This window comes from Camelus ferus, chromosome 10 (assembly GCF_009834535.1).
Source record: "Camelus ferus isolate YT-003-E chromosome 10, BCGSAC_Cfer_1.0, whole genome shotgun sequence".
In the NCBI taxonomy this organism is placed as follows: Eukaryota; Metazoa; Chordata; class Mammalia; order Artiodactyla; family Camelidae; genus Camelus; species Camelus ferus.
Window position 1 is genome coordinate 64,808,632 of NC_045705.1, and position 21,714 is coordinate 64,830,345.

Consider the following 21,714-nt stretch of genomic DNA (forward strand, 5'->3'; position numbering starts at 1 on the left):
TGGGGTCTTCTCAGCTGTAGTAAAACTTCCTCATTTGGTCCCTGAGTGCAGCCTTTGGGCTAGGAAGTTGCTGAGGCCAGCAGTTGGCTGTACTTCCTGCCACCTTGACTTTGCATAAGCTGGCCTTCCCCTGGGAACCCCCAGGCAGGCCTCCTCCCTGGCCTGGGTGGCCCAGTTAGAAAACCTGGCCTCCACAGGGATTCTGCTGCACCTTTGGTGCTACCATCTCTTCAGGCTTTGTTCCATCCATCCCCAAACTGACTGTCTAGGAAGGCTGAATTTCTCCTGGGAACCAGTGGTGAATATAAGGCCTTTCTCTCCTGAAGTTTACATCTCGATGCAGGTGATGGACAGGAAGATGTTGGGCCACCAGATGCCCTCCAAGTCACACTTGTGAGTCACATTTGCATAGGAACTTAACAGGAGTGAGCCTCGTAGGCACTGGCCTGGGGAGGTGGAGGGACAGCGTGGCAGTGGCAAGTCTTGAAGAGACCTGAAGGCACAGAGCAGGCAGGTTGTGAAACATCAAGGGCCAATTTCTGTGCCACTGTTACCCTGGCAGCTCTAAGCTTGACAAGTTTGGAAATAGAAGCCTTATTATTAGGGACAGAAAAGACTTAAGAAAGTTGTTTCCCTCTGGGCCTTCAAGGACCTCTTTGTGGTAATAAAGGACATTCTGGGCTTGAGCTGACTTGACCTGCTGAGATCGTAAATAACCCAGATCTGATCCTTTCAATTCCACTGCACTCCCTCTTGGCCCCCGATGATGCTTGCCACCTGAAGAGCCCCCCACCTCTGGACAGGTTGTAGATGGGAGATGGTTTCCTATAAGGGAACACAAATTGGTGGCTAGTTTGAATCGGGCTTCCCTCTAAAGGGGGGACACATTTTGTGGTCTTGGGTCCACAAGACCCACTTACCTCTGTGCTCACTGGGAGCAGAGGCAGGGCCCCACTGGAACCCTCGCTGCTGCTACCCTGCCGCCCTACCAGAAGTTGCTTCCTGCACCCAGCTCCAGCCCGCCCTGGGGAGGGGCTGAGCCCGCCCTGCTCGTGATAAGGCCTAAGGGCTGCCCTCTGAAGGAAGCTCCAAAGAGAAAGCGAAGGGGAAGGAAGCACGCAGCGGTCTGCAGGTGTGCAGGCCGAGGCCAGGAGTGGCTGACACCCTGATCCCCCACCTGCAGCCCCAGCCCCTCGCAGGCCAGGTAAGCAGGCCAGCAGCTGGAGGCCCAAGGGCCCCTCTCTTCCTTGCCCTCCTGCAGGCCCCCTGCCCAGCATGCCTCTCTCCGTGCAGCAGCCTGGACTGTCCACTGCCCTGGGGAGACTTTGGCCAGTTTGGGATGATGGAGCTGAGCTTTGGGCCTGATTGGAACTACTCTCTGACCTGGGTTCACCGCCATTTCCAGGGTGGGCAGCTGCCAGTGTGGGCTTGGGGTGGGCTGTGGGCTGGGCCAGTAGACGGAGGTCGTGCCCAGCTCTGGGATCAAGCTGTGTGATCTTGAGTGAGCCCCTTCTTACTCTTACCGGGCCTCCATCTTCCCCTCTGTGAGAAGGGAGCCGGCTGGGCAACATGGCCTCCAAGGGTCCCTTCAACTCAACCATCCATGATGGCAACAGGGTCTGAGGTTTGCCTGGAAAAATTCAGCTCCCCATGTCTTGCCGCTGACATGGCATCCTGGCCTGCGGGCTTGCTCTCTGCCCTTCTGCCTGTCCCAGGCACCCGAGGCAGCCTACCAGGCCCCAGCCTGCCCTCCTAACCACCCTGCCTCTTGCTACCCTCTCCGCAGAGCTGCCGCAGCCATGGCAGGGATGAAGACAGCCATGGGGGACTACATTGACTCATCCTGGGAGCTGCGGGTCTTTGTAGGAGAGCAGGACCCCGAGGCCGAGTCGGTCACCCTCCGGGTCACAGGGGAGTCGCACATCGGTGGGGTGCTCCTGAAGATCGTGGAGGAGATCAGTGAGTGCCTGCTGCCCCTGCTGCCCACCGGGTCTCTTGGCACTTCCGGGCCAGCCCTGCTGCTCCGCGCTTGATAACCGAGTCACAGTGACTCAGGCACCAGCTTAATCATTTGGTTCCAAAAAAGACATTTCCCCAGCTTAACTTCCCCTCCCTCCCACTGTCTTCCCTCCCTTCCTCCCACACCAGCTGGTTCTGCTAAGACCCCAAGGAGCAGACCCAACCACTGTCCCCCGTTCACCCACTTCTGGGGCAGGAGAGACCTTGCCTTCGATGAGGCAGAGGTCCCACTCTAGAGGTCTGAGGGGGGACCAGAGGGGTCTCCTGGAGACTTGGGGGCCTGTTCCCACACTCTCTCCCGGGGCGGAAGCCCTCAGCAGGCTGGTGACAGGCCCAGCCCGAGTGGGAAGGCCCTGCCCCCACAGGAAGTTACAGCAGAGCTGCCTGTGGTATCAGCCCTGGAGGGGAGCGGGGCCAGTGACATGGGGGCTTCTCATCACCTCTCCCTGCTGGGGGTGGGGGCTGCCCCTTCCTGGGAGGGCAGCAGGCCCGCTCAGATAGCCAGAGGCGGATGTCAGGCCATGATAGTCCCAGACAGCTGGGTCCTGGGTCCTGTGGGTGGGGATGGGAGGGCTTCTTCCGACCCAGCCAACCCACCACGTGCAGCCCAGGAGGGAGGTCAGTAGGTGTACGGACAGGAGGGGGCCCCAGGGCAGCCCGGCCACAAGGCTGAAGTGGTGAAGGGAGCTTCCAGAAGGCAAGGCCCAAGGAGGCTATGAAAGCAGAAGTAGGGAGAGAGGGTCCTTCAGGGGACTGGGCGGCAGACCGAGACTCAGGCAGGCCTGGGCCAAGCAGGGCAGAGAGGGTAAAGACCAAGTGCCCCAAGAGAAGACCCGGTTGGGCCCAGGGCATGGCCCACGGCAAAGCAAGAGGCCTGAACAAGGAGCCAGTAGGACCCCACTCCTCCACTTGCTGCTGGGCCCCTAGGGTTCAGTCCCTCCAGCTCCTGTCCCCTGCCCCGGGGACACTGTCCCCACTCCTCCGACTCTCACTTACTCCATAGTACATCAGATGTCTACTGATGCTCAGCCAGGCTGGCCCATGCCAGCCCCTGGCCTAAAGAGCAGCCAGGCAGGTGAGACCCACCCTTCAGCAGCTGGCATAGGGCCGAGTGTTGTCTTGGGGGTGGGTGTGTGTGCCAGGAGCAGCCAGCATGGGGACCTGGAGCCAGAAGATGGGCCTCACAGTCCAAGACAGGGGACTTCCCAAGAGAGGCCACTTAATATGCATCCTGGGAGGGGTCTGCAGCAGGGAGGAGCAAGGTGGGATGTTGGGGCACAGGAGCGTTGTGAATTTGTCAGTGTTTTCTGAGAAGAAACAAGGCTGGGGTGACAGCCATAAGGCATTGCGGACTCCATCCTGGAGGTGGAGAGAAGTGGCTGGAGGGTTTCCAGTGAGATACCCAAGGCAGGTCCCTCGGGTTGGGGTGGGCTGGAGGATGAACAGGAGGTAGCTTTTGGAGGTGGGATTGGCATGGATTAAATGCAGTGCCTAAAAGCAAAAGGGACGATGCTGGGCCTTGCAGGAGAGCTGTTGTCACGCAGCCCCCAGAGGTTGTGAGGAGAGGGGGTGCTTCTGTCCAGTGTCAGGCAGAGCTAGGTAAAAAGGAGCACCTTGGGAGCTGGGACTGTGAGTCATTGCATTTATAGTCCCAGAGCTGGGCACATGAGCTGGTGAACAAAGATTTCTGGAATGATCAAAGCCAATGGACGTGCCTCTTAACCAGTGGCTTGGGGATTTTGGGCTGGGGCTCACAGCAGGAAGATGAAACTGTAGACTAGGTGAGACCCCCCCCCCCCAGGAAGAGGCCGTGGCCAAGGAGGGAGAAGAGGCTCCTCCAACTGAACCAAATGGGGAAGGATGGAGCAGAGGGGCCAACGAGACAAAACAAGGGCAAAGGATTGGGAGGAGAAGGAAGGTGGGTGCCAGAAAGCCAAGAACAGAGTGAGGGTGCAGCAGGGAGGCTCAGACAGACCCTCTCTCCATTCAGCTGCACTGCTGACATCAGGGCAGGAGGAGGAGGGAGGGCCGCGGGAGGGAGTGGAGCTGTGGTGGGACCCCTCCCCAGGAAGGGCTTTGACACTAGAGGGCTCTGCCTATCCTGTGTCTTTATGCTCACCTGGCACCAGTTCAGGCTTGTGGCTGGGGGTTGCGGGGGGTGGAGGACGGAGAGGAGAGCGCATATCCTTATCCTCCATCCGTAACCGCAGGACTGTGAGGTGTTCACATTTCTAACTGAATGTTTTCATGCGGCCCCATGTCTATGTCACAGACGCCAGGCACTTACCATGGGGCAGGCACTGATCAGTGTCCATTGCTACCTACATCTCAGAAACTGGGAAACTGAGGCTCAGAGAGGTTCAGGCCCTGGCCGAGGTCACGGAGCTAGTAAGCATTATATATTTATGGACTGCCTGCTGTCTCCCAAGCTCCCAGGAATGCCAGAGAGAGGCCATGAAGCCAGGAATTGTGGGAGGTGCTGTACAGCGGAGCCCCATGGGCTGGAGTGTGTGGAGTGGGGGCCCTAAGACTGGGGCGTCCGGACTCTGAGGTGGGGGGTCCCCCAGGGTGTTACTCCCTTCAGTAGTAGTGACTGAGCCCAGGTGGACAAGCAGGGTTAGCCAGCAAAAATGGTTCTGCAATGACCTCAATCCTAGACCCCAAGCTGACCCAGCCTGGCCCTGCCTTTGGCCTGGGTAGGGGAGGGGCAGTCAGCACCTCTGAATCCCAGGCTTGTGCTCAGTGCTGGGGGCCAGGGCCTCCGAGGCTGATGTGCACCCCCCTGCCTGTGACCCCTCAGAGCGCAAGCAGGACTGGTCAGATCACGCCATCTGGTGGGAACAGAAGAGACAATGGCTGCTGCAGACCCACTGGACGCTGGACAAATACGGGATCCTGGCCGATGCCCGCCTCTTCTTCGGGCCTCAGCACCGGCCAGTCATCCTGAGGCTGCCCAATCGCCGGGCCCTGCGCCTCAAAGCCAGCTTCTCCCAACCCCTCTTCCAGGCCGTGGCTGCCATCTGCCGGCTCCTCAGTGAGTCCCCCGCTGGTTCCCACTCTGCCCCCTGCAAGGGTCCTGCCAGGGTGAGGTCCCCTCCCTTTACAGGCCCAGCTATTGTCACCTTGTCCTTGCTGAACTGCTCCCCATCCTGCCTACAGGGCGGGGAACTGCCCCAAACTGCCGGTGAGTGGGGTGGGAGGAGGTCCTAGGGCAGGACCCTAGGCCTGGCTGAGGCCCCAGCTCTCCCCAGGTATCCGGCACCCAGAGGAGATGTCTCTGCTCCGGGCTCCCGAGAAGAAGGAGAAGAAGAAGAAGGAAAAGGAGCCGGAGGAGGAGGTGTATGATTTGACCAAGGTCGTCCTGGCCGGGGGTGAGCACAGACTGGGCGGCCCAGGGTTGAGGCACAGGGGCAGGCTCAGGAGGCCTGGGGCTGGGGGCCGGGCCTGTTTGACCCCGGACCCGCACTCCAGGCATAGCACCTGCGTTGTTCCGGGGGATGCCAGCCCACTTCTCAGACAGTGCCCAGACTGAGGCCTGCTACCACATGCTGAGCCGGCCGCAGCCACCGCCGGACCCCCTCCTGCTCCAGCGCCTGCCCCGGCCCAGCTCCCTCTTGGACAAGACCCATCGCCACAGCAGGTGCCCCACGTGCTGGGTCTGCACCCAGGCCACATCCCCTTGGGTCTGGGGTCTGGGGTCTGGGCTCCCAGAGCCCACACCATCCCCTGAGTCCTGCTCGCCCCAGATCCACTCCTGTCCCCAGGCCACTCCCATAAGCCTGTACTTGCCCCCAGCCCCCTGCCCAGCCCCCACCCTGTCCCACCGCACCTGGCTCTGCCCTGGCTCCGCCCTGACCCCGCCCCTGCCTCCCTGCGGCCCAGGTGGCTGGACTCATCGAGGTGCCTCATGCAGCAGGGCATCAAGGCTGGGGATACGCTCTGGCTGCGCTTCAAGTACTACAGCTTCTTTGACCTGGATCCCAAGGTGGGCTGGGTTGCAGAGAAGGGGTCTGGGTCAGTGGGACATGGGTGTCTGGGCTCTGGGAATGGTAGCCACTCACAGGGTCCCGTCCATCTGTCCATGTGTCCACCCACACCCGTTTACTAACTCCACCAACACCTGATGCCAACGCCTGTTTATTAATGGCTGTCAGGGAGGTAATGACCACAGCTCAGTGTAGACAGTGGCAGGTACCCCTGGGAAGTCTGCTCAGGCACCTGGCTCAGGGAAGGCTTCCTGGAGGGGTGGCCCTGGGACCTGCAGAAACTAGGGGCAGGTGAGGGACGAGGCTTTGCTGGCAGGCAGCAGTGTGCCTCTCTCCCTCCCTGCCTATCGTCCCCACCCAGCAACCAATAGGCTCCATGCATCCGTCTCAAAAACCTCCAGGTGCTCCCTCCACCTGTGGCCCCGCTTCTCTGCGCCACTTCGCTGCAAAATGTCTAAACCCTGGAATCCAGTGTCCTTACTCCCCGGAAGCCTTCTGTGTGGGTGCCCCTCGACTCCCTCCCTCTCCTCAGCCAAATCTATCCCTGCGTCTTCCATCCCCACCCTGCCGAGGGGATGGTGCCCTCCATGCTACCTGTTCCCTGCTCAATTCCCCTCCACATCTGTCTTACTTGGCCACTTGGGGTCGCCATGCACTTGGGGGTCTGTAGCTGCTCCGCCTGGGCTCCTTGGCTCTTCTGTGTCCAAGGCCTCTGAGTGTTGTGAGCCCCAGGGCTCCATTTACAGCCCCCTTCTCTCCTTCCTTTCTCCCAGGAGTCTCTTCTCATGGATTTAAATATCTTGGTGCTCTTTATAGCTCTCAGATTTATCACCTCTGGCCCAGACATCTCTCCCCTGAGCTCCAGACTCCTGTGTCCACCTGGCCGTCTCTGCTCTGGTACCTAACAGGCACCCCAGGCTCCTTCCTGAAACAGAGCTCTTGATTCGGGTCTGCCCAGCACATCCTCCCACTATGGACTCATTGTAAAAGCCTCGCTCTCACCCCATTCTGGAGCCTTCCCTTTTGCTCTCACCTCACCCCTTATTGTGCCCTGTTGTGTCTTCCTTGAACTAAAATCCTGAACCATTCACTCCCTTCTGTCTCTTCACCCGTCCAGCGGCTGCCTCTCTCTTGTGGGTTACTGCAGCCCCTCCTAATGGACCCCTCTCCTCTCTTGGCCTCCCCAACCTCCACGCAGCATCTGGAATGAACACTTGCAAGTGGTGCATCAGGTCCTGTCATTCCTGCTTAAATGGCTCCAGTGGCTGCCTATGGCCCAGCAGCCATGCCAGTGCCTGCAGGACCAGGCCCATCTGGCCCTGGAACGGCCCCGCCCCACCCACTCCCTCCCACCCACCCCGCCCCCTTTCTGCTGCCCCCACATCCCTGTCCCTTCCTCCTGCAGACTGTTGTTCCTTTCTCCCATCTTCCCTGCCTTCTTTTGGATTGAGGAGTTTGCATGAGTCTGTTTGTCTCCTTTATATTAGCGTATTAGCTATGCTGATTTTTAAAACTTTTGGTAGTTGCTTTAGGTGTTATAGGACACATAAACTATTGCCACCAAGTAATCCACTGCTTCACTGCAGTGTAAGAAGCTTACAACAGGAGAGATGCTCCGCTTCACCTCCTGGCCTCACACACTCTGCTTCTACTGACGTCACAGCCCACAGTACACTGTCGTTCTTGTTGCTGTTATTACTATGATGATGGCTGTGTTGAGCAATGATTCATCACCATAAAATTTGCCCATTTAAAGCATACAGCTCAATGGCTTTTAGTGTTTTCACAGAGTTGTGCAACCATCACCACAATCAGTTTTAGAACACTTTCAGCATCCTCAGAAGAAATCTCACACCAATTAACAGTCACTCCCCATTTATGCCCCACCCCTCAGCCCCTGGCATTGATTAATCTCCTTTCTGTCTCTATAGATTTATCTATTCTGGACATTTCTTTTTGTTTTTATTTTTATTTTTTATTGAAGTATAGTTGATGTACAGTGTTTCAGGTGCATAGCAAAGTGATTTCGTTATACATGTATATATATGTATTTTTTTTCAGATTCTTGTCCATTATAGGTTGTTACGATACTGAATACAGTTCCCTGTGCTAGACAGTAGGTCCTTGTTGTTTGGACATTTCATGTATATGGAATATGGAATCATACACTACGTGGCCTTTTGTGGCTGGCTTCTTTCACTTAGCATAATGTTTTTTTTTTTTAATAAAGGTACTGGGGATTGAACCTAGGAGCATTTGATCTACCACTGAGCTATACCCACCGCCCCTGAACATTTTCAATGTTCATCCATGTGTCAGTGTTTCGTTCCTTCTTATTGCAAAATAATATTTCATTGTATGTATATGCCATATTTTATTTATCCATTCATTAATAGACATTTGTTATCCCCCCCTACTTGTTGGCTGTTATGAATAATGCTGCCACGAATATCCACGTACAAGTTTTAGAGTGAACAAATATTTTCACTTTTCCTGGATGTAAACCGAGAAGTAGAATTGTTAAGTCATCATCATGATCATTTTCACTTTAACTAGTCCATTATTTTTTTATGAAACTTTTGTTTTGCGATAACCGATAACCACGGGTTCCCAGACAGTCCTCAGAACTAATACACGGAGATCCCAGACACCCGGGGGACTCCTTACCCAGCTTCCCCAATCAGTAGCACAACCAGGACCTTGATGTGACGCAGCCAGGATACAGAACAGTTCTCATAGCCAATTGTCCTAAAAATACATCTTAAACGTATGAAAAAAGTCTTTTCTACCCGCCCACAAGCTCACCATTCCCTGTGCTCTTTAAAAAAAAAAATTTTTTTTTCTTGATGGAGGCACTGGGGATTGAACCCAAGACCTCTTGCATGTTAAGCATGTGCTCTGCCCCTTAGCTCTACCCTCGCCCTTCTGTGCTCTTTATTCTCAAAATACAGAGCTGGATTTCCAGCGGGAATCACTTTCTGTCTGCCTGAAGGACTTCCTTTAATATTTCTTGTAGAGTTGATCTCGACAAGAATGGTGATGAATTCTTTCAGGCTTTGTATGTATATCTGTATAAGCCATTATTTTGCCTTTGTTTTTTTCATTGAATATTTTTTCAAAAAAATTTCTATGCTTTTGATTTTTAAATTTTTATTTATTATTTATTTGTCATCCATTTTAAAATGTGTTTTCTTTTTTTTAAAGAATTTTTTGGTAGGGGTAGGTAATTAGGTTTGTTTATTTTTAGAGGAGGTACTGGGGATTGAACCCAGGACCTCATTCTACCTCTTGAGCTATGCTCTTCCCCCTCTTTGCCTTTGATTTTGAAAGATATTTTTACTCGGTGCAGAGTTCCTGGTTGATGGTTCTTTTTCCTTACAGTGCCTTGATGCTGATGCCTCCTGGTCTCGAGGCTCACACTGCTTCCAGCAGCCGACCTGCTGTCTCTGTGCTCATCTGTATGTGACATGTCTTTTTTTTCTGACTGCTTTTATGGCTTTCTCTTTATCACTGGTTTTGAACAACTTGATGACCATGTGCCTCAGTTTGCTTCAGGTTTCTCATGCTTGGAGTTCATTGAGCCTCTTGAATCTGAGTTAATAGTTTTCATCAAATTTGGAAAATTTTTGGCCTTTATTTTTTCAGATATTTTTTCTGCACCTCCTCGTCCCTTACGGGATTCCGGTTACATGAGTATTAGGCTTCTTAAAATTACCCACAGCTAATGGATGCTCTGTTCAGTTTTTTTTTTTTTTTCTCATCTTATTTTTCTGTGTTTCATTTTGGATAGTTCTATTGCTTTATTTTCAAGTTTACTAATCTTTTCTTCTCCCATGTCTAATCTGCCATCAATCCCCTGCCTAGAAGTTCAGTTGTGACCTTTTTAATATTTTCCATCTCTCCTTAACAGGCCCATGCTTTCCTCTGCCTTCTTGAACATACAGGATATATTTTAAATACTTTTTTTTAGTGTTTTTGTCCATTAATTCTACTATCTGTGTCATTTCTGGATCTATTTCTATTGACTATTTATCTGTTCATTATGGGTTGTATTTTTCTGCTTATTTTCATGCCTCGTGGTAATTTTTTATTTGATACCAGACACCATACTATAAACTTTATGTTCTTGGGTGCTTGATTTTTTTTTTTGGTAGTCCCTTAAATCTTTTTAAACCTTGTTTACAGATGAAATTAAGACAATTGGAAACACTTTGATCCTTCTCAAACTTGCTTTGAACATTAATTAATAATTGTAATTTATAATAATTCAATAATAATGAATTAGACCGGACAAAAGCATCTTTTAGTCTAGGGCTAATTTACTTCATTACTGAGACAATAGCCTCCTGAGTCTTCTGACATGACATATTGTGAGGTTTCTCTAACCTATGTTTGGGAATGTGAAATATTCCCACCCAACGTGAGCTCTGATTAATGTTCTACCAGCTCCTCTGCAGTGTTTTCTTCCACCAGCCTTGAGTAGTTTCCTTACACACATAGGCTGATCAGTACTCAGCTAAAGACCTAAGAGGAGCCCTCTGTGATCTCCATCCAGAGCTCTCTCTCTGTGCAGCTCTCTCTTCTCCAGCACTCTGTCATGTGAACTCTAGCTGCCTTGGACTCCCCAAATTCTCAACTGCATCTTCTTACCTGCTGGGCTCTGTTTGAGGTCCTCCTCCCTACTACGGGGAGCACACTCACTCCAGAAAGTAAGCTAGGCAATCTCAGGATGCACTTCTTTATTTCTCTTCTTTCTCTCTCTGTGGTCTGTTGTCCAATATCTTTTTTTCTTTTTTATGGAGGTACTGGGGATTGAACCCAGAACCTCACGTATGCTAAGCATGTGCTCTACCACTGAGCTATATGTACCTGACTGTTGTGCAATATCTAAAAACTGTTTGGTTGTTGTTGTTTTCCTTGTTTTATAAATTTTATTTTATTTATGTATTTTTTAATTGATGTCTAGTTGATTTACAATTAGTTTCTGGTGTATAGCTTAGTGATTCAGTTACATACTTATCTATACATATTCTTTTTCATTAAAGTTTAGTCCAAGATATTGAATATAGTTCCTTGTGCTATACAATAGGACCTTGTTGTTTATTTTATATATAGTAGTTTGTATTAAATTTAATTTTATTTTATTTTAAACATTTTTATTGCGTTATAGTCATTTTACAATGTTGTGTCTAAATTTTATTTTTAATCAAAGTAATATATGATGGCTTAAAGAGTTGAATGGTCCCAATAGAATAAAAACAACAACAAAAAGCAGTTCCCTTCTCACCTCTCCTTATCCTGGATTTCTCATCCCTAGAGACTGTAGATTTTAACTCTGTAGCTTTTTATTCTAGTGTTTATATCTGTATGACAAGCTTATATATGTCTCTTCCTTGATATTTCCATTTCACACATTACACATTCACTTTGTATGAAGATGAAGATTTAGCTGTCTTATGTGCTCCCTCCCTCCCCCACAACACACACATCTCTTTGCATCTTTCCAGTTGAGTTGTATTATGGCTTTTGGTTAAAACAACATGATTGTGGCTATAAATAGTAACACATAACTAGCATTCTTAGCTAAGCCACAGAATAACTATACTTCCTTCTTGGTCAAATTTTTCTTGGAGTTCATCATTGTTATATTTTTTAAAGTTTATTTTCTGGTAATTGTCTGTGTATAATTAGAAAAGAGACCCCAAAGGCTAGCTGGACATTCTCTGAATCTGTGGCTTGCCATGGGGAGTCTTCATGGTGATGAGGTGGGATGTTCCATAACCAAGCCCCTCCAGCATTGCAACCCAACCACAATACTCCTTTCAAAATAGTTGATTACTTTAGGATATCAGTCAGTGTTATTTTCTGGCCAGAACCATGGAATGGTGGCAGTCTAGACCCAGCACTTGGCCATTGTCCTTGAACTTCCCTTCACTATTTCCTAGGAACTCCTATATTAGACTTTTGGTTCCTAGCTCTCTTGTGTTCCTTTTTCTTGACTGACTCCCTCATCTTGATGGAGTATATATTTCAACAGCTTCCCCTAAAATGGTAAAATAGTAATAGCTTCCCCTAAATGATTTGAAATCCTGCATGTTTGGAAAGGTGGCTATTCCCCTCACTTGTGTGATAGGAATAGAATTCTAGGTTTGAAACAGTTTCCTGCCAAATTTTGAAGCCACCTTCTCATTGTCCTTCAGTTTCCAGTGTTGCTGCTGAGGAGTCTGATGCCATTTTTATTTTCAGTTCTTCCATGTGTGGCTCTTTTAGTTTTTCTTGGAGGGGAGGGGAGGCACTATAGGTTTTTAAGAATCTTCTTCTTACCTCTTGATGTTTTAAAAGCTCTCAATAGTATGTCCTGGCATGAGTCTTTCTTCAGTGATGGGCCTGCATACTTTCCAAGCCCTTTCAAATAAAAAACCTGGGTCCTCCAGTTCTGGAAATATGTTCTATACAATGTCTTTAATAATTCCCTCCCCTCCATTTTTCTTTTCTTTTCTTTTTTTTCCTGGAACTTAGTAGATATTAGACCTTCTGGGTTAATTTTTTAAATTAGATATTGCCGGGTAGGGGGTATAGCTCAGTAGTAGAGAGTGCTTGGCATGCACAAGGTCCTGGGTTCAATCTCCAGTGCCTCCATTAAGGGGAAAAAGTAAAAATAAAAAATAAATTAAATTTAAAAAATAAAATAAAACAATTGTAAATATACATATTTTAAAAATTAGACATTTATCTTTTCTTCCTTTTTTTATGCTTGTCTTTTTGTTCTACTTTCTGGAGAGTTCCTTAAATTACCTTTCAAATGATCTATTGAATTTTCAATTTCTGCAACTGACTTTTTAAATTCTAAGAGGCTTTATTTTCTGAGTTTTCCTTTTTAGTGCGTGTGTGTGTGTGTAACATACATTTAGAAATATTCACAAATATAACCAACACATCAAGCAAAAGAACTTCAGGAGCTTTCAGAATCCTCCCTCATACCCAGGCAATATCTCCCACAGGGGGAATCACTAATGTTCCTTCTAATGCCATAGATTAGTTTTGCCTGTATTTTAAATCTATGATATCACACGGTCTATACTCTTTTGTGTCTGGCTTCTATCACTCAGCATTATGCTTGTATGATTCATCCATGTTGCATATAGAGGTAGCATATTCTTTCTTATTGGTGTGTAATATTCCATGACATCAACATACCACAATTAATTTTCCATTCTACTGTTGATGGGCATTGTGCAATTTCCATATTGGCCTGTTATGAATACAAATGCTATGAACATTCCAGTATACGCCTTTTAGTGAAGATATGCACACATTTCTGTAGGGTGTATACCCAGAGGTGGAACTGCTGGGTAACAGGGCAGGCATTGGTTTAGTTGTAGCAGATAATTGTCAAACAGTTTCCAAAGTGGCAGTCCCAATTTACAGCCCCATCAGTAGTGTATGAGAGTTTCAGTTGTTCTGTAACTTCACCAGCATGTGGTATTCCCTGTATTTTCCATTGTAGCCATTCTGGTAGGTGTGTAATGGTATCTCATATGGTATTTTGTTTGTTTTTTCAAGCAGCTTTACTGAGCTATAACTACATACCATAAAAATCACCCACTGTAGGCATTCAGCTTATTTTTAGTAAGTTTATACAGTTGTGCAACCATCACCACAACCCAGTTTTAGAACATTTCCATCACCCTAGGAAGTTCTCTAGTGCCCATTTGCAGTCATTTCTCCTCCCACACCCAACCCCAGACAATCACTGATGTGCTTTTTATGTGGCTCTAATTTACATTTCTCTGATGACTAGCCATGTTGAGAAATTTTTCATATGGCTATTAGTCATTTGGGTATCCTCTTTTGTGAAGTTTCTGTTCAACTGTTTTGCCAATTTTTATACTGAGTTGCTTGTCTTTTTCATATTGTTCCTTAGTAGTTCTTTATATATTCTGCACATGAGTACTTTGTCAGATAAATATATCATGAATATTTTCCCCGCTCTGTGCTTTGCCTTTTCATTCTCTTAATAGTTTATGTTGGATAAGCAGAAGTTCCTAATGTTAATACAATCTGTAGTTCTATTTTTCTCTAAAGGCTTTATTGTTTTAACTTTCATATTTAGATCTGCAATCCATCTGGAATTGATATTTGTATGTGGCATAAAGTAGGGGTAAAAATACATCTTTTTACCATATGGGTATCCAACTGACCCAGTTCCATTTATTGAAAAGAGCATCCTTTCCCCAGTGATGGCAAGATCACCTTTGTCCTAAGTCAGGTGAACATGTGTAGGTCTCTCTCCAACTGTTTCTTTGATTCCATCGATCAATTTGTCTCTCTTTGTCAGTGCCATGCTGTCTTAATTCCTTTAACTTTATAATTACGTTCCTTTAAAAAACAACATTGTGTTCTTGTTTTATGAATGTGGTAGTTTGTCTCTGTAAGGATTTTGACCAGTGTTTGAAGTTTTTCCTGCTCCCTACTTTATTTCCTCCCAGCTCTTTCCCCCCCATTTGACTTGGTCTCTGTAGTTCATGCTAGCTAGCAGCTTTCTTTCAATGTGGGTAATCCCTGCCTGTCCTTTCATATTTAGAAGTAAGGCTCTACAAAGCCAATTGGAAACTCTGAGTGGATGAAGAGGGCTTGGCATTTTGGGGGCCTCCTGGGGGGGATGGGGCAGGGATACTACTCTTTGTGGGGGTTTTCTGTTTGGCTTCTCAGCAGTGAAATCTCTGATCTCCTCACTGGGTATAGAAGGCTTGCTATCAATGTCTTTGGTGACAAGTAGGGAAGGGCTGGGGGTGTCTCACCTTTCAAAACACCAACTTTTTCTTAATTCCTTTGTTTTCAGGACAGTGAACCCCAACCCAGCTGCACCTAGAGTACCAAATGCAGGGGTACCTCTGGCTCAGCATCTCCAGAGAGCAAACCTCTGGCTTCTACCAGGTGCCAGCTGGTTGCCACTTAGGTGCAGGGAGTGGGAAAAAACTGCTCCATTTAGAGACTTTCTCTGGTCCTCATTTCAGCCCACCCTCACCTCTCAGCCAGAGGATCCCAGACTGGAGACTGTCCGCTTTGTGAACTGGATCTTTTGCTCAGATCTTAGTTCTTTTTGCTGTTTGTTCTCTGATATTTTCAAAACTCTTTAGTGCCTTCACCATAGAACAAGACAGGGAAAAGGGCGTGAGATCCTAGCTCTTCCTCCCTGCAACTCAGTTCCCATCCATGTTTTCACTACCCATCTTCCAAAATTTTGTTGGCGTCTCTCACCTGCTGTAGTCCTCTCTCTCTTGTCCTTTTCGGTTTACCCTTTTTATGCTGTCAGTTCTGGTGGGTTTCAGAAGGAGTGTGGGCCTGATCTTCTGTGGGTAACTGGGATCCCCTTTTGAGCTCCTTGTTCCTTCTCTCTGGAATAGTCTTCCTATCACTCTTCCCTTCAGTGGCCTGTTGTCATCCCTCAGGTCTCAGTACAAGCATGTCTCCTCCTCAGGGAAGCCTTCCCTGAAAGCTTCCTCATATAGTGTAGCACCCCTGCACCCCAGTTCCATTCTCTCTCATCACGATCAAACTTGTGGGGTTCTTACCTGAGGGCATGAGTGAGCCACCCTTTGGAATCTATTTCCTTTTTTTGTCGGGGGAGGTAGTTAGGTTTATTTATTTATTTTTAATGGAGGTACTGGGGATTGAACCCAGGACCTCATGCATGTTAAGCACTCACTCTACCACTGAGCTATACCCTCCCCCACTGGAATCTATTTCCTCTATAGCTTTGATTGCACTCTTGAATCACTTCACTTATTTATTGATTGGTTTACTCAGCCCCCCTTGTCCCTTCAGCAGCATGCAGGGCACACAGTAGACAGAGTAAGTATCTGTACAAAAAGTTTTAGAGGGACGAAGCTGCCACCTACCTGGGCAGATGGGGCCGGCAGCTAGGAGGCTGGGATTGGGGTCTGCTGCCTGTGTGGGGCCACTCAGTGAGCTGGCACAGAGGGCAGAGCTGAGGGCTGAAGCGCGCAGGAGCTGGGTGCACAGGGTGCTCAGGGCAGTTGGCACCCAACCAACTCAGCCTCCTCCTCCCACCACTCCAGATAGACCCAGTGCGGCTGACCCAGCTGTACGAGCAGGCTCGGTGGGACCTGTTGCTGGAGGAGATTGACTGCACGGAGGAGGAGATGATGGTGTTTGCAGCCCTGCAGGTGCCAGGCAGGCCTGGGGGCCCGGGGCAGCTGGGTGCAGGCCAGGCCCAGGGCAGGGAGGGTCTTCCAGGGGAGGGGACCCATCTCCAGAAAGCCCAGCTGAGGGCACTGTTGGGCTGATGGGTGGCCTACTAAGCCCTTCCTGGCCGTGTGCCCCTCCCAGTACCACATCAACAAGCTGTCCCAGAGCGGGGAGGTAGACGAGCCAGCCAGCACAGACCCAGGGCTGGACGACCTAGATGCAGCCCTGAGCAACCTGGAGGTGAAGCTGGAGGGCTCGGCGCCCACAGATGTGCTGGTGAGGAGGGGCTCTGGTCAGAAGTTGGGGTCAGGGTCAACTGCAGGGACCAGGTTCCCCCTGACTCCTCTCCTCCCCAGGACAGCCTCACCACCATCCCAGAACTCAAGGACCATCTCCGGATCTTCCGGTGAGTTTGGGCTGAGAGTTGGCAGCCCTGCTAAAGGGACCCAGTGTGGAGAGAGTCCAGGAGGAAGGGAGACAGCCTGTCCTGAACCTCCTGCCCTACCCTCAGGCCCCGGAAGCTGACCCTGAAGGGGTACCGCCAGCACTGGGTGGTGTTCAAGGAGACCACACTGTCCTACTACAAGAGCCAGGACGAGTCCCCAGGGGACCCCATTCAGCAACTCAACCTCAAGGGTGAGTGAGGGCGGCCTGGCCAAGAGAGGGGCAAGGGCAGGGGCTGGCTGGGGCCTACAGGACCACCTGTGGGCTGGTCAGGTGAATGCTGTCACTTGTTTCCTCCTGGGTGCCTGGGAGGATGCCCTCTGTCCTGAGGCTGCTGTGCGTGGCTGCCATTCACCTGGGGATCTCTCATCAGGGCTCCCTTCCTTGGCCTCCTAGTCTTCCTTCTCCCTCCAGGATGTGAGGTGGTCCCCGATGTCAACGTCTCAGGCCAGAAGTTCTGCATCAAACTCCTGGTGCCCTCCCCTGAGGGCATGAGTGAGATCTACCTGCGGTGCCAGGATGTGCGTGAGGGCCGGGCTGAGGCTGGAGTGGGAACAGGGCCAGGGCTGAGCCGGGGCCAGGGCTGGGCCAGAGCCTGGCTGGCCTCTCACCCTGCTCCTCATCTCTCCCACCCCAGGAGCAGCAGTATGCCCGCTGGATGGCCGGCTGCCGACTGGCCTCCAAGGGCCGCACCATGGCAGACAGCAGCTACTCCAGCGAGGTGCAGGCCATTCTGGCCTTCCTTAGCCTGCAGCGGACAGGCGGCGGGGGCTCGAGCAACCACCCCCAGGGCCCTGATGCCGCCACTGAAGGCCTCAACCCCTATGGCCTTGTCGCCCCCCGCTTCCAGCGGAAGTTCAAGGCCAAGCAGGTGCCAGAGGGAGTGGGTGATGGGAATGACCACAGGGTTTACCTGGCCACCCTTGGCCCCTGGATCTCCACAGAGCCCTTCTCTAGAAATGCAAGGGCTCACTGGTTCCTTCTCCCATCCATGTCCCTGAGACTGAGCGTGCTGGTCCCCATCCTCTGGGATGGGTCATGGTCCAGCTGCCCATGTCCACCTCAGGACAGGGCTCAGCTCACATTTGCTGAATGGTGAGAGCGTGCCCTCAGGTGGCCCCACCCTGACACCGCCCCTGCCCTAGGCTCCGTACACCCTGTCTCCCTGATGTGGACAGGCAGGGGGTCTCAGGGACTTTGGCAGCCCCTCACCAGCGTGGTCCCGCAGCTCACCCCACGGATCCTGGAAGCCCACCAGAACGTGGCCCAACTCTCGCTGTCAGAGGCCCAGCTGCGCTTCATCCAGGCCTGGCAGTCCCTGCCCGACTTTGGCATCTCTTATGTCGTGGTCAGGTACAAGCCCCACCCCAGCCCGCTCTGCCCTCCCCTGCCACCTGGGAGGTGTCACCCTGAGGCCTTCCTTCCTGTCCTCTGTTGGAAGACCTTACTGAGGACACTCTGTGTGCAGCCCCCTCCATCCTGTACCTGCACAGCAAACAAGAGAGATCAGGCCAGGAGAACAGGAGACCCAGCACCCATCCCAGACCCTCTTTGGACCTTGGGTAGCTGGTCTGAGGGACAGGGCCATGGGTGGCTGCTATGACAGGGACTGCCCCCTTTGATGGCCTGTTTTCCAAGCCTGCAAAGATAGGAGCAAATAGACGATGCTGATATCAAAAAAAGTCACTATTTAAAAGGCATGGACTATTTGCCTGTCGCTGCTAAATGCTATCACAGTGATTATTTCAATGAACTCCCATTTTCCAGATGAGGAACTTGAGGCCCAGAGAACTTAAATGACTTACTTGCAAGCTTGCTCCTGCGCTGCACCAGGCTGTCTGGGCAGGATCTGGGGCCATGCAGGGTGGGGCCCTGCCTCACACTCTCTCCCCTTGGGCACCAGGTTCAAGGGCAGCAGGAAAGATGAGATCCTGGGCATTGCCAACAACCGACTGATCCGCATTGACTTGGCCGTGGGCGATGTGGTCAAGACCTGGCGCTTCAGCAACATGCGCCAGTGGAATGTCAACTGGGACATCCGGCAGGTGGGCCCGGAGTGAGGGCGGAGGGAGGGACAGGGGGCTGGCCAAACCCAGCCAGGGCAGGGGCTGCTGCCTTAGCCCACCCCCCACCAGCCCTCTGACTGACCACCCTGCAGGTGGCCATCGAGTTTGACGAGCACATCAACGTGGCTTTCAGCTGCGTGTCTGCCAGCTGCCGCATTGTGCATGAGTACATTGGGGGCTACATTTTCTTGTCAACGCGGGAGCGGGCCCGCGGAGAGGAGCTGGACGAGGACCTCTTCCTGCAGCTCACAGGAGGCCACGAGGCCTTCTGAGGCCTGTCTTATTGCCCCCACCCTGCTCACCACCTGCCACGACCGCTTCCTAAACCTACACCCACTAGGACTCAGTGCCCCCACCCTCTCCAGATATGCACTGAGCTGGCACATTCACCCACTGTCACTGGCTTTGTGCAGACCAAGGACCTGGCCGGGCCAGATTCTGCCCTCCCCAGGCTAGGAAAGGTGGGCCCTGAGCTTGTCCAGCACCCGCCCTTCCCTTGTCTGAAAGGCCAAGACCAACACCCTTGACCTAGCTGTACTTCCTGAGCACACAAGGAAGACCAGTTGCAGCTACAGGATGATGACTCATGGTTTAAGATTAGAGTTTCTTTCTTGTTACATTTTTTTATTTTTAAAAAAAATAAATATTTTATTGTTGGGTCACCCTTCTTCCTCTGGAACTGTGCTTGGGGCCACTCTGACATTCTGTCTCTTCATTACCAGCCAAGGAGAGGGGCTTTCCTGAGATACAGATAAGAGCTGGTTAGAAGAAGGGAGACCTAAGTCAGCCTGGGGCTGGGAAGTGGGGAAGATGTGAGGCAGAGAACACAGACTTCAGGCACAAAGAAGAGGGGTGGGGTGGTGCTTCTTACGGGTAGGGCGTAGCTGCAGGGCCTCCTTGAAGTACTTGGGAAGCAGGATGCCATCAGTATTTCCTGGAGTCAGAATCACCCCATTGGCAGAGCGGAAAAAGGGGATTCCATCTTCAGACAGAGACAGAGACGTGACTTATGACCTCTCTGAAGGTCTGGGGCGGTCCCTACTGTATCCAGACTTACCTGCCAGGGCCAGGGGCCCATTGATGAACACAGCCACTTCACAGTTTGGCCGCATGCCTATGGAGACAATGGAGCTGGGGCCTGGGGCGTGTGGGTTGCGGTTATCAAACTTAGGCAGGCTGGGGTCCCTGGCTCAGTGCAGGGAAGAGGAGGTGCTCCTGCATACAGGGTCTGGAGTGGCCCTAGACAAGGGAGGTGATGACACTTGGAGGGGGATCTGGGAGGACAGATTGGGTGGGAGTAGTTGGTGGGGTGGGCACTGACCACTGATGACACCAGGGTCCCCAGGCAGTCCCGGGGCCAGGTGTATGTGTGCCCTTCCCCGGCAGGACAGGCCCTTGATCAGGATGGATGGCCAGTGCCGCCAGAATGTGCCATGGACGAGCATCAAGGGCAGGGCCTGTGGGGTCTCCAGGGGCATCAGCTCCAACTCAGGTACCTGGGATGGGTGGGGGAATTGGCAGCAGTGAGAACCCCTCACCAGCAGAGATCCTGCCTGGTTCTCCCACTTGTCCCCTTAGCCCCCACCTGCAGGGAGTGGCCCTGATTGGCCCGGATGAGAAGGCCAATGCCGAGGTCCCCTGGCTGCAGGGCGAACCGCTGCTTCCCATTGGTGTCCACCACGCGCTGTACATCTTCAGCTGAGAAGCTGCAGAACTGGGGCAGCTGCAGGAGGGCACCCAGGGGCACAAAGCCATCTGCAGGTGGGCAGGGTGGTCAGGAGCCGAACTTGCTCTGGCCTGGGCCAGAATTAACAGTGGGAGCCACAGGCAACAAGAATAGAGCCTATGTGACCTTTAGAAAGTCTCCCCTTTCTGGGCCTCAATTTTCTCAACTGGCATGGGAATAGGATCTGTCTCGAGGGTCACCAAGATAAAGCACAGTGCCCGGCCCAGAGTGGACACTCAGTAAACATCAGTTGCCCCAACAGACCCCAGTGCCCACTCTTGGGATAAGTGTTCATTGGGCCACTGAGCGGGAGGTATCATCAAGCTCGGCCCAGATAGAGGCTCCTCTCCCAGTCTGCACTGGATGTGATACTGGGCTATGGGTCTAGGTCTTCCCTGTACATGGAAGGGATGTGCCTTGGGTGCCATCCCCATAGGGCCATGGTGGGAGCTACAGGGGAAGGCAGTCACAGATAGGCTCACACTCTCCCTGGGTTCCAATCACTCCTAGGCCCAGCCTTCACGATGCTCACTTACCAGCTCCCATGGGAAGCCCCAGTTTCAAGGCCCCGTGGCGCAGGGTGTAGGACAGAGCCTTGGATAATTGTACATCTCGGTCCTGAAAGAGCCCAGAGGTGGCCCCTAGTCCCCATGGTGATCCTGCCCTACTTCTCACCCTGAACTCTGAGTGACCCCCTGCAGATGGAGACCAGAGGGAGAGGAGGCCCTGTGCTCCAGGGAATAGTACGACCCATCAGGCCCCACTCCCATCCCAGGGCTGAGTTCCCCTCTCCAATCCTCCTACCACGGGAGCTGGAGTGAGGGTGGGAAAAGCACACCTGTTCACGGGGTTTGTGAGCCCTTCTCCTGGGCCCTGCTGCTTCCTGCCTCCTTCCTCCAGAGGAGTTCATGGCCAAGACCTGTGGGGAGCAGTGACATGTGAGGACTGTTAAGGACCTTCCCATACCCCCACTCTGCCCAGAAAGTCACAAAGCCTCCGAATGTGACAGCTGGATATTCAGGTCAATAAATTCACTTCCCACCCACAACTCCCTGGTGCGGAGAGGTAAACTGAGGCCCAGCAGGCAAGACTTGCCCAAGATCACACTGTGTCAGCCACGGGGCCGAAGGCCCAGGGAAGCCGAGCCCCCGAGCTCCAGGCTCCGGAAGGCAGGCCCAGGGAGGCGGAATCAGCGTCCCGGCTAACGAGGCGGAAGCGTGAAGGCTGGCCAAAGTAGTTAGAGACGGAAGGAGGAGGGAAG

The 21,714-nt window shown here is 51.6% G+C and overlaps 2 protein-coding genes and 1 non-coding gene across 5 annotated transcripts; 1 reads left to right on the forward strand and 2 right to left on the reverse strand.

Moving 5' to 3' along the window:
• The first annotated feature begins 1,048 nt into the window (after positions 1 to 1,048).
• Positions 1,049 to 19,389, forward strand: FERMT3 (fermitin family member 3). Its single transcript, XM_006176876.3, has 15 exons — positions 1,049 to 1,204; positions 1,787 to 1,959; positions 4,820 to 5,053; positions 5,271 to 5,390; positions 5,491 to 5,659; positions 5,902 to 6,004; positions 16,088 to 16,195; positions 16,359 to 16,493; positions 16,574 to 16,623; positions 16,729 to 16,853; positions 17,076 to 17,182; positions 17,299 to 17,532; positions 17,890 to 18,014; positions 18,565 to 18,706; positions 18,820 to 19,389. Exons 2-15 carry the CDS (start codon positions 1,800 to 1,802, stop codon positions 18,997 to 18,999), a joined length of 1,992 nt encoding a protein of 663 aa, XP_006176938.1. The 5' UTR covers positions 1,049 to 1,204; positions 1,787 to 1,799; the 3' UTR covers positions 19,000 to 19,389.
• On the reverse strand, positions 15,665 to 15,736 carry TRNAV-AAC. Its single transcript has one exon. It is a non-coding gene; the product is annotated as a tRNA-Val (tRNA).
• On the reverse strand, positions 19,335 to 21,714 carry TRPT1 (tRNA phosphotransferase 1). 3 transcript variants are annotated; one of them, XM_032489707.1, is made up of 8 exons: positions 21,549 to 21,714; positions 21,292 to 21,372; positions 20,990 to 21,071; positions 20,313 to 20,482; positions 20,049 to 20,223; positions 19,785 to 19,841; positions 19,599 to 19,661; positions 19,335 to 19,467 (listed from the first exon to the last, which is right to left on the reverse strand). In XM_032489707.1, exons 2-8 carry the CDS (start codon positions 21,361 to 21,363, stop codon positions 19,376 to 19,378), a joined length of 711 nt encoding a protein of 236 aa, XP_032345598.1. In that variant the 5' UTR covers positions 21,364 to 21,372; positions 21,549 to 21,714; the 3' UTR covers positions 19,335 to 19,375. The 3 variants fall into 3 exon arrangements, with proteins under 3 accessions (XP_032345598.1, XP_006176935.2, XP_032345599.1); XM_006176873.3 differs by having other exon boundaries at positions 19,361 to 19,467; positions 19,599 to 19,709; positions 21,549 to 21,711; XM_032489708.1 differs by lacking the exons at positions 19,335 to 19,467; positions 19,599 to 19,661 and having other exon boundaries at positions 19,785 to 19,966; positions 21,549 to 21,711.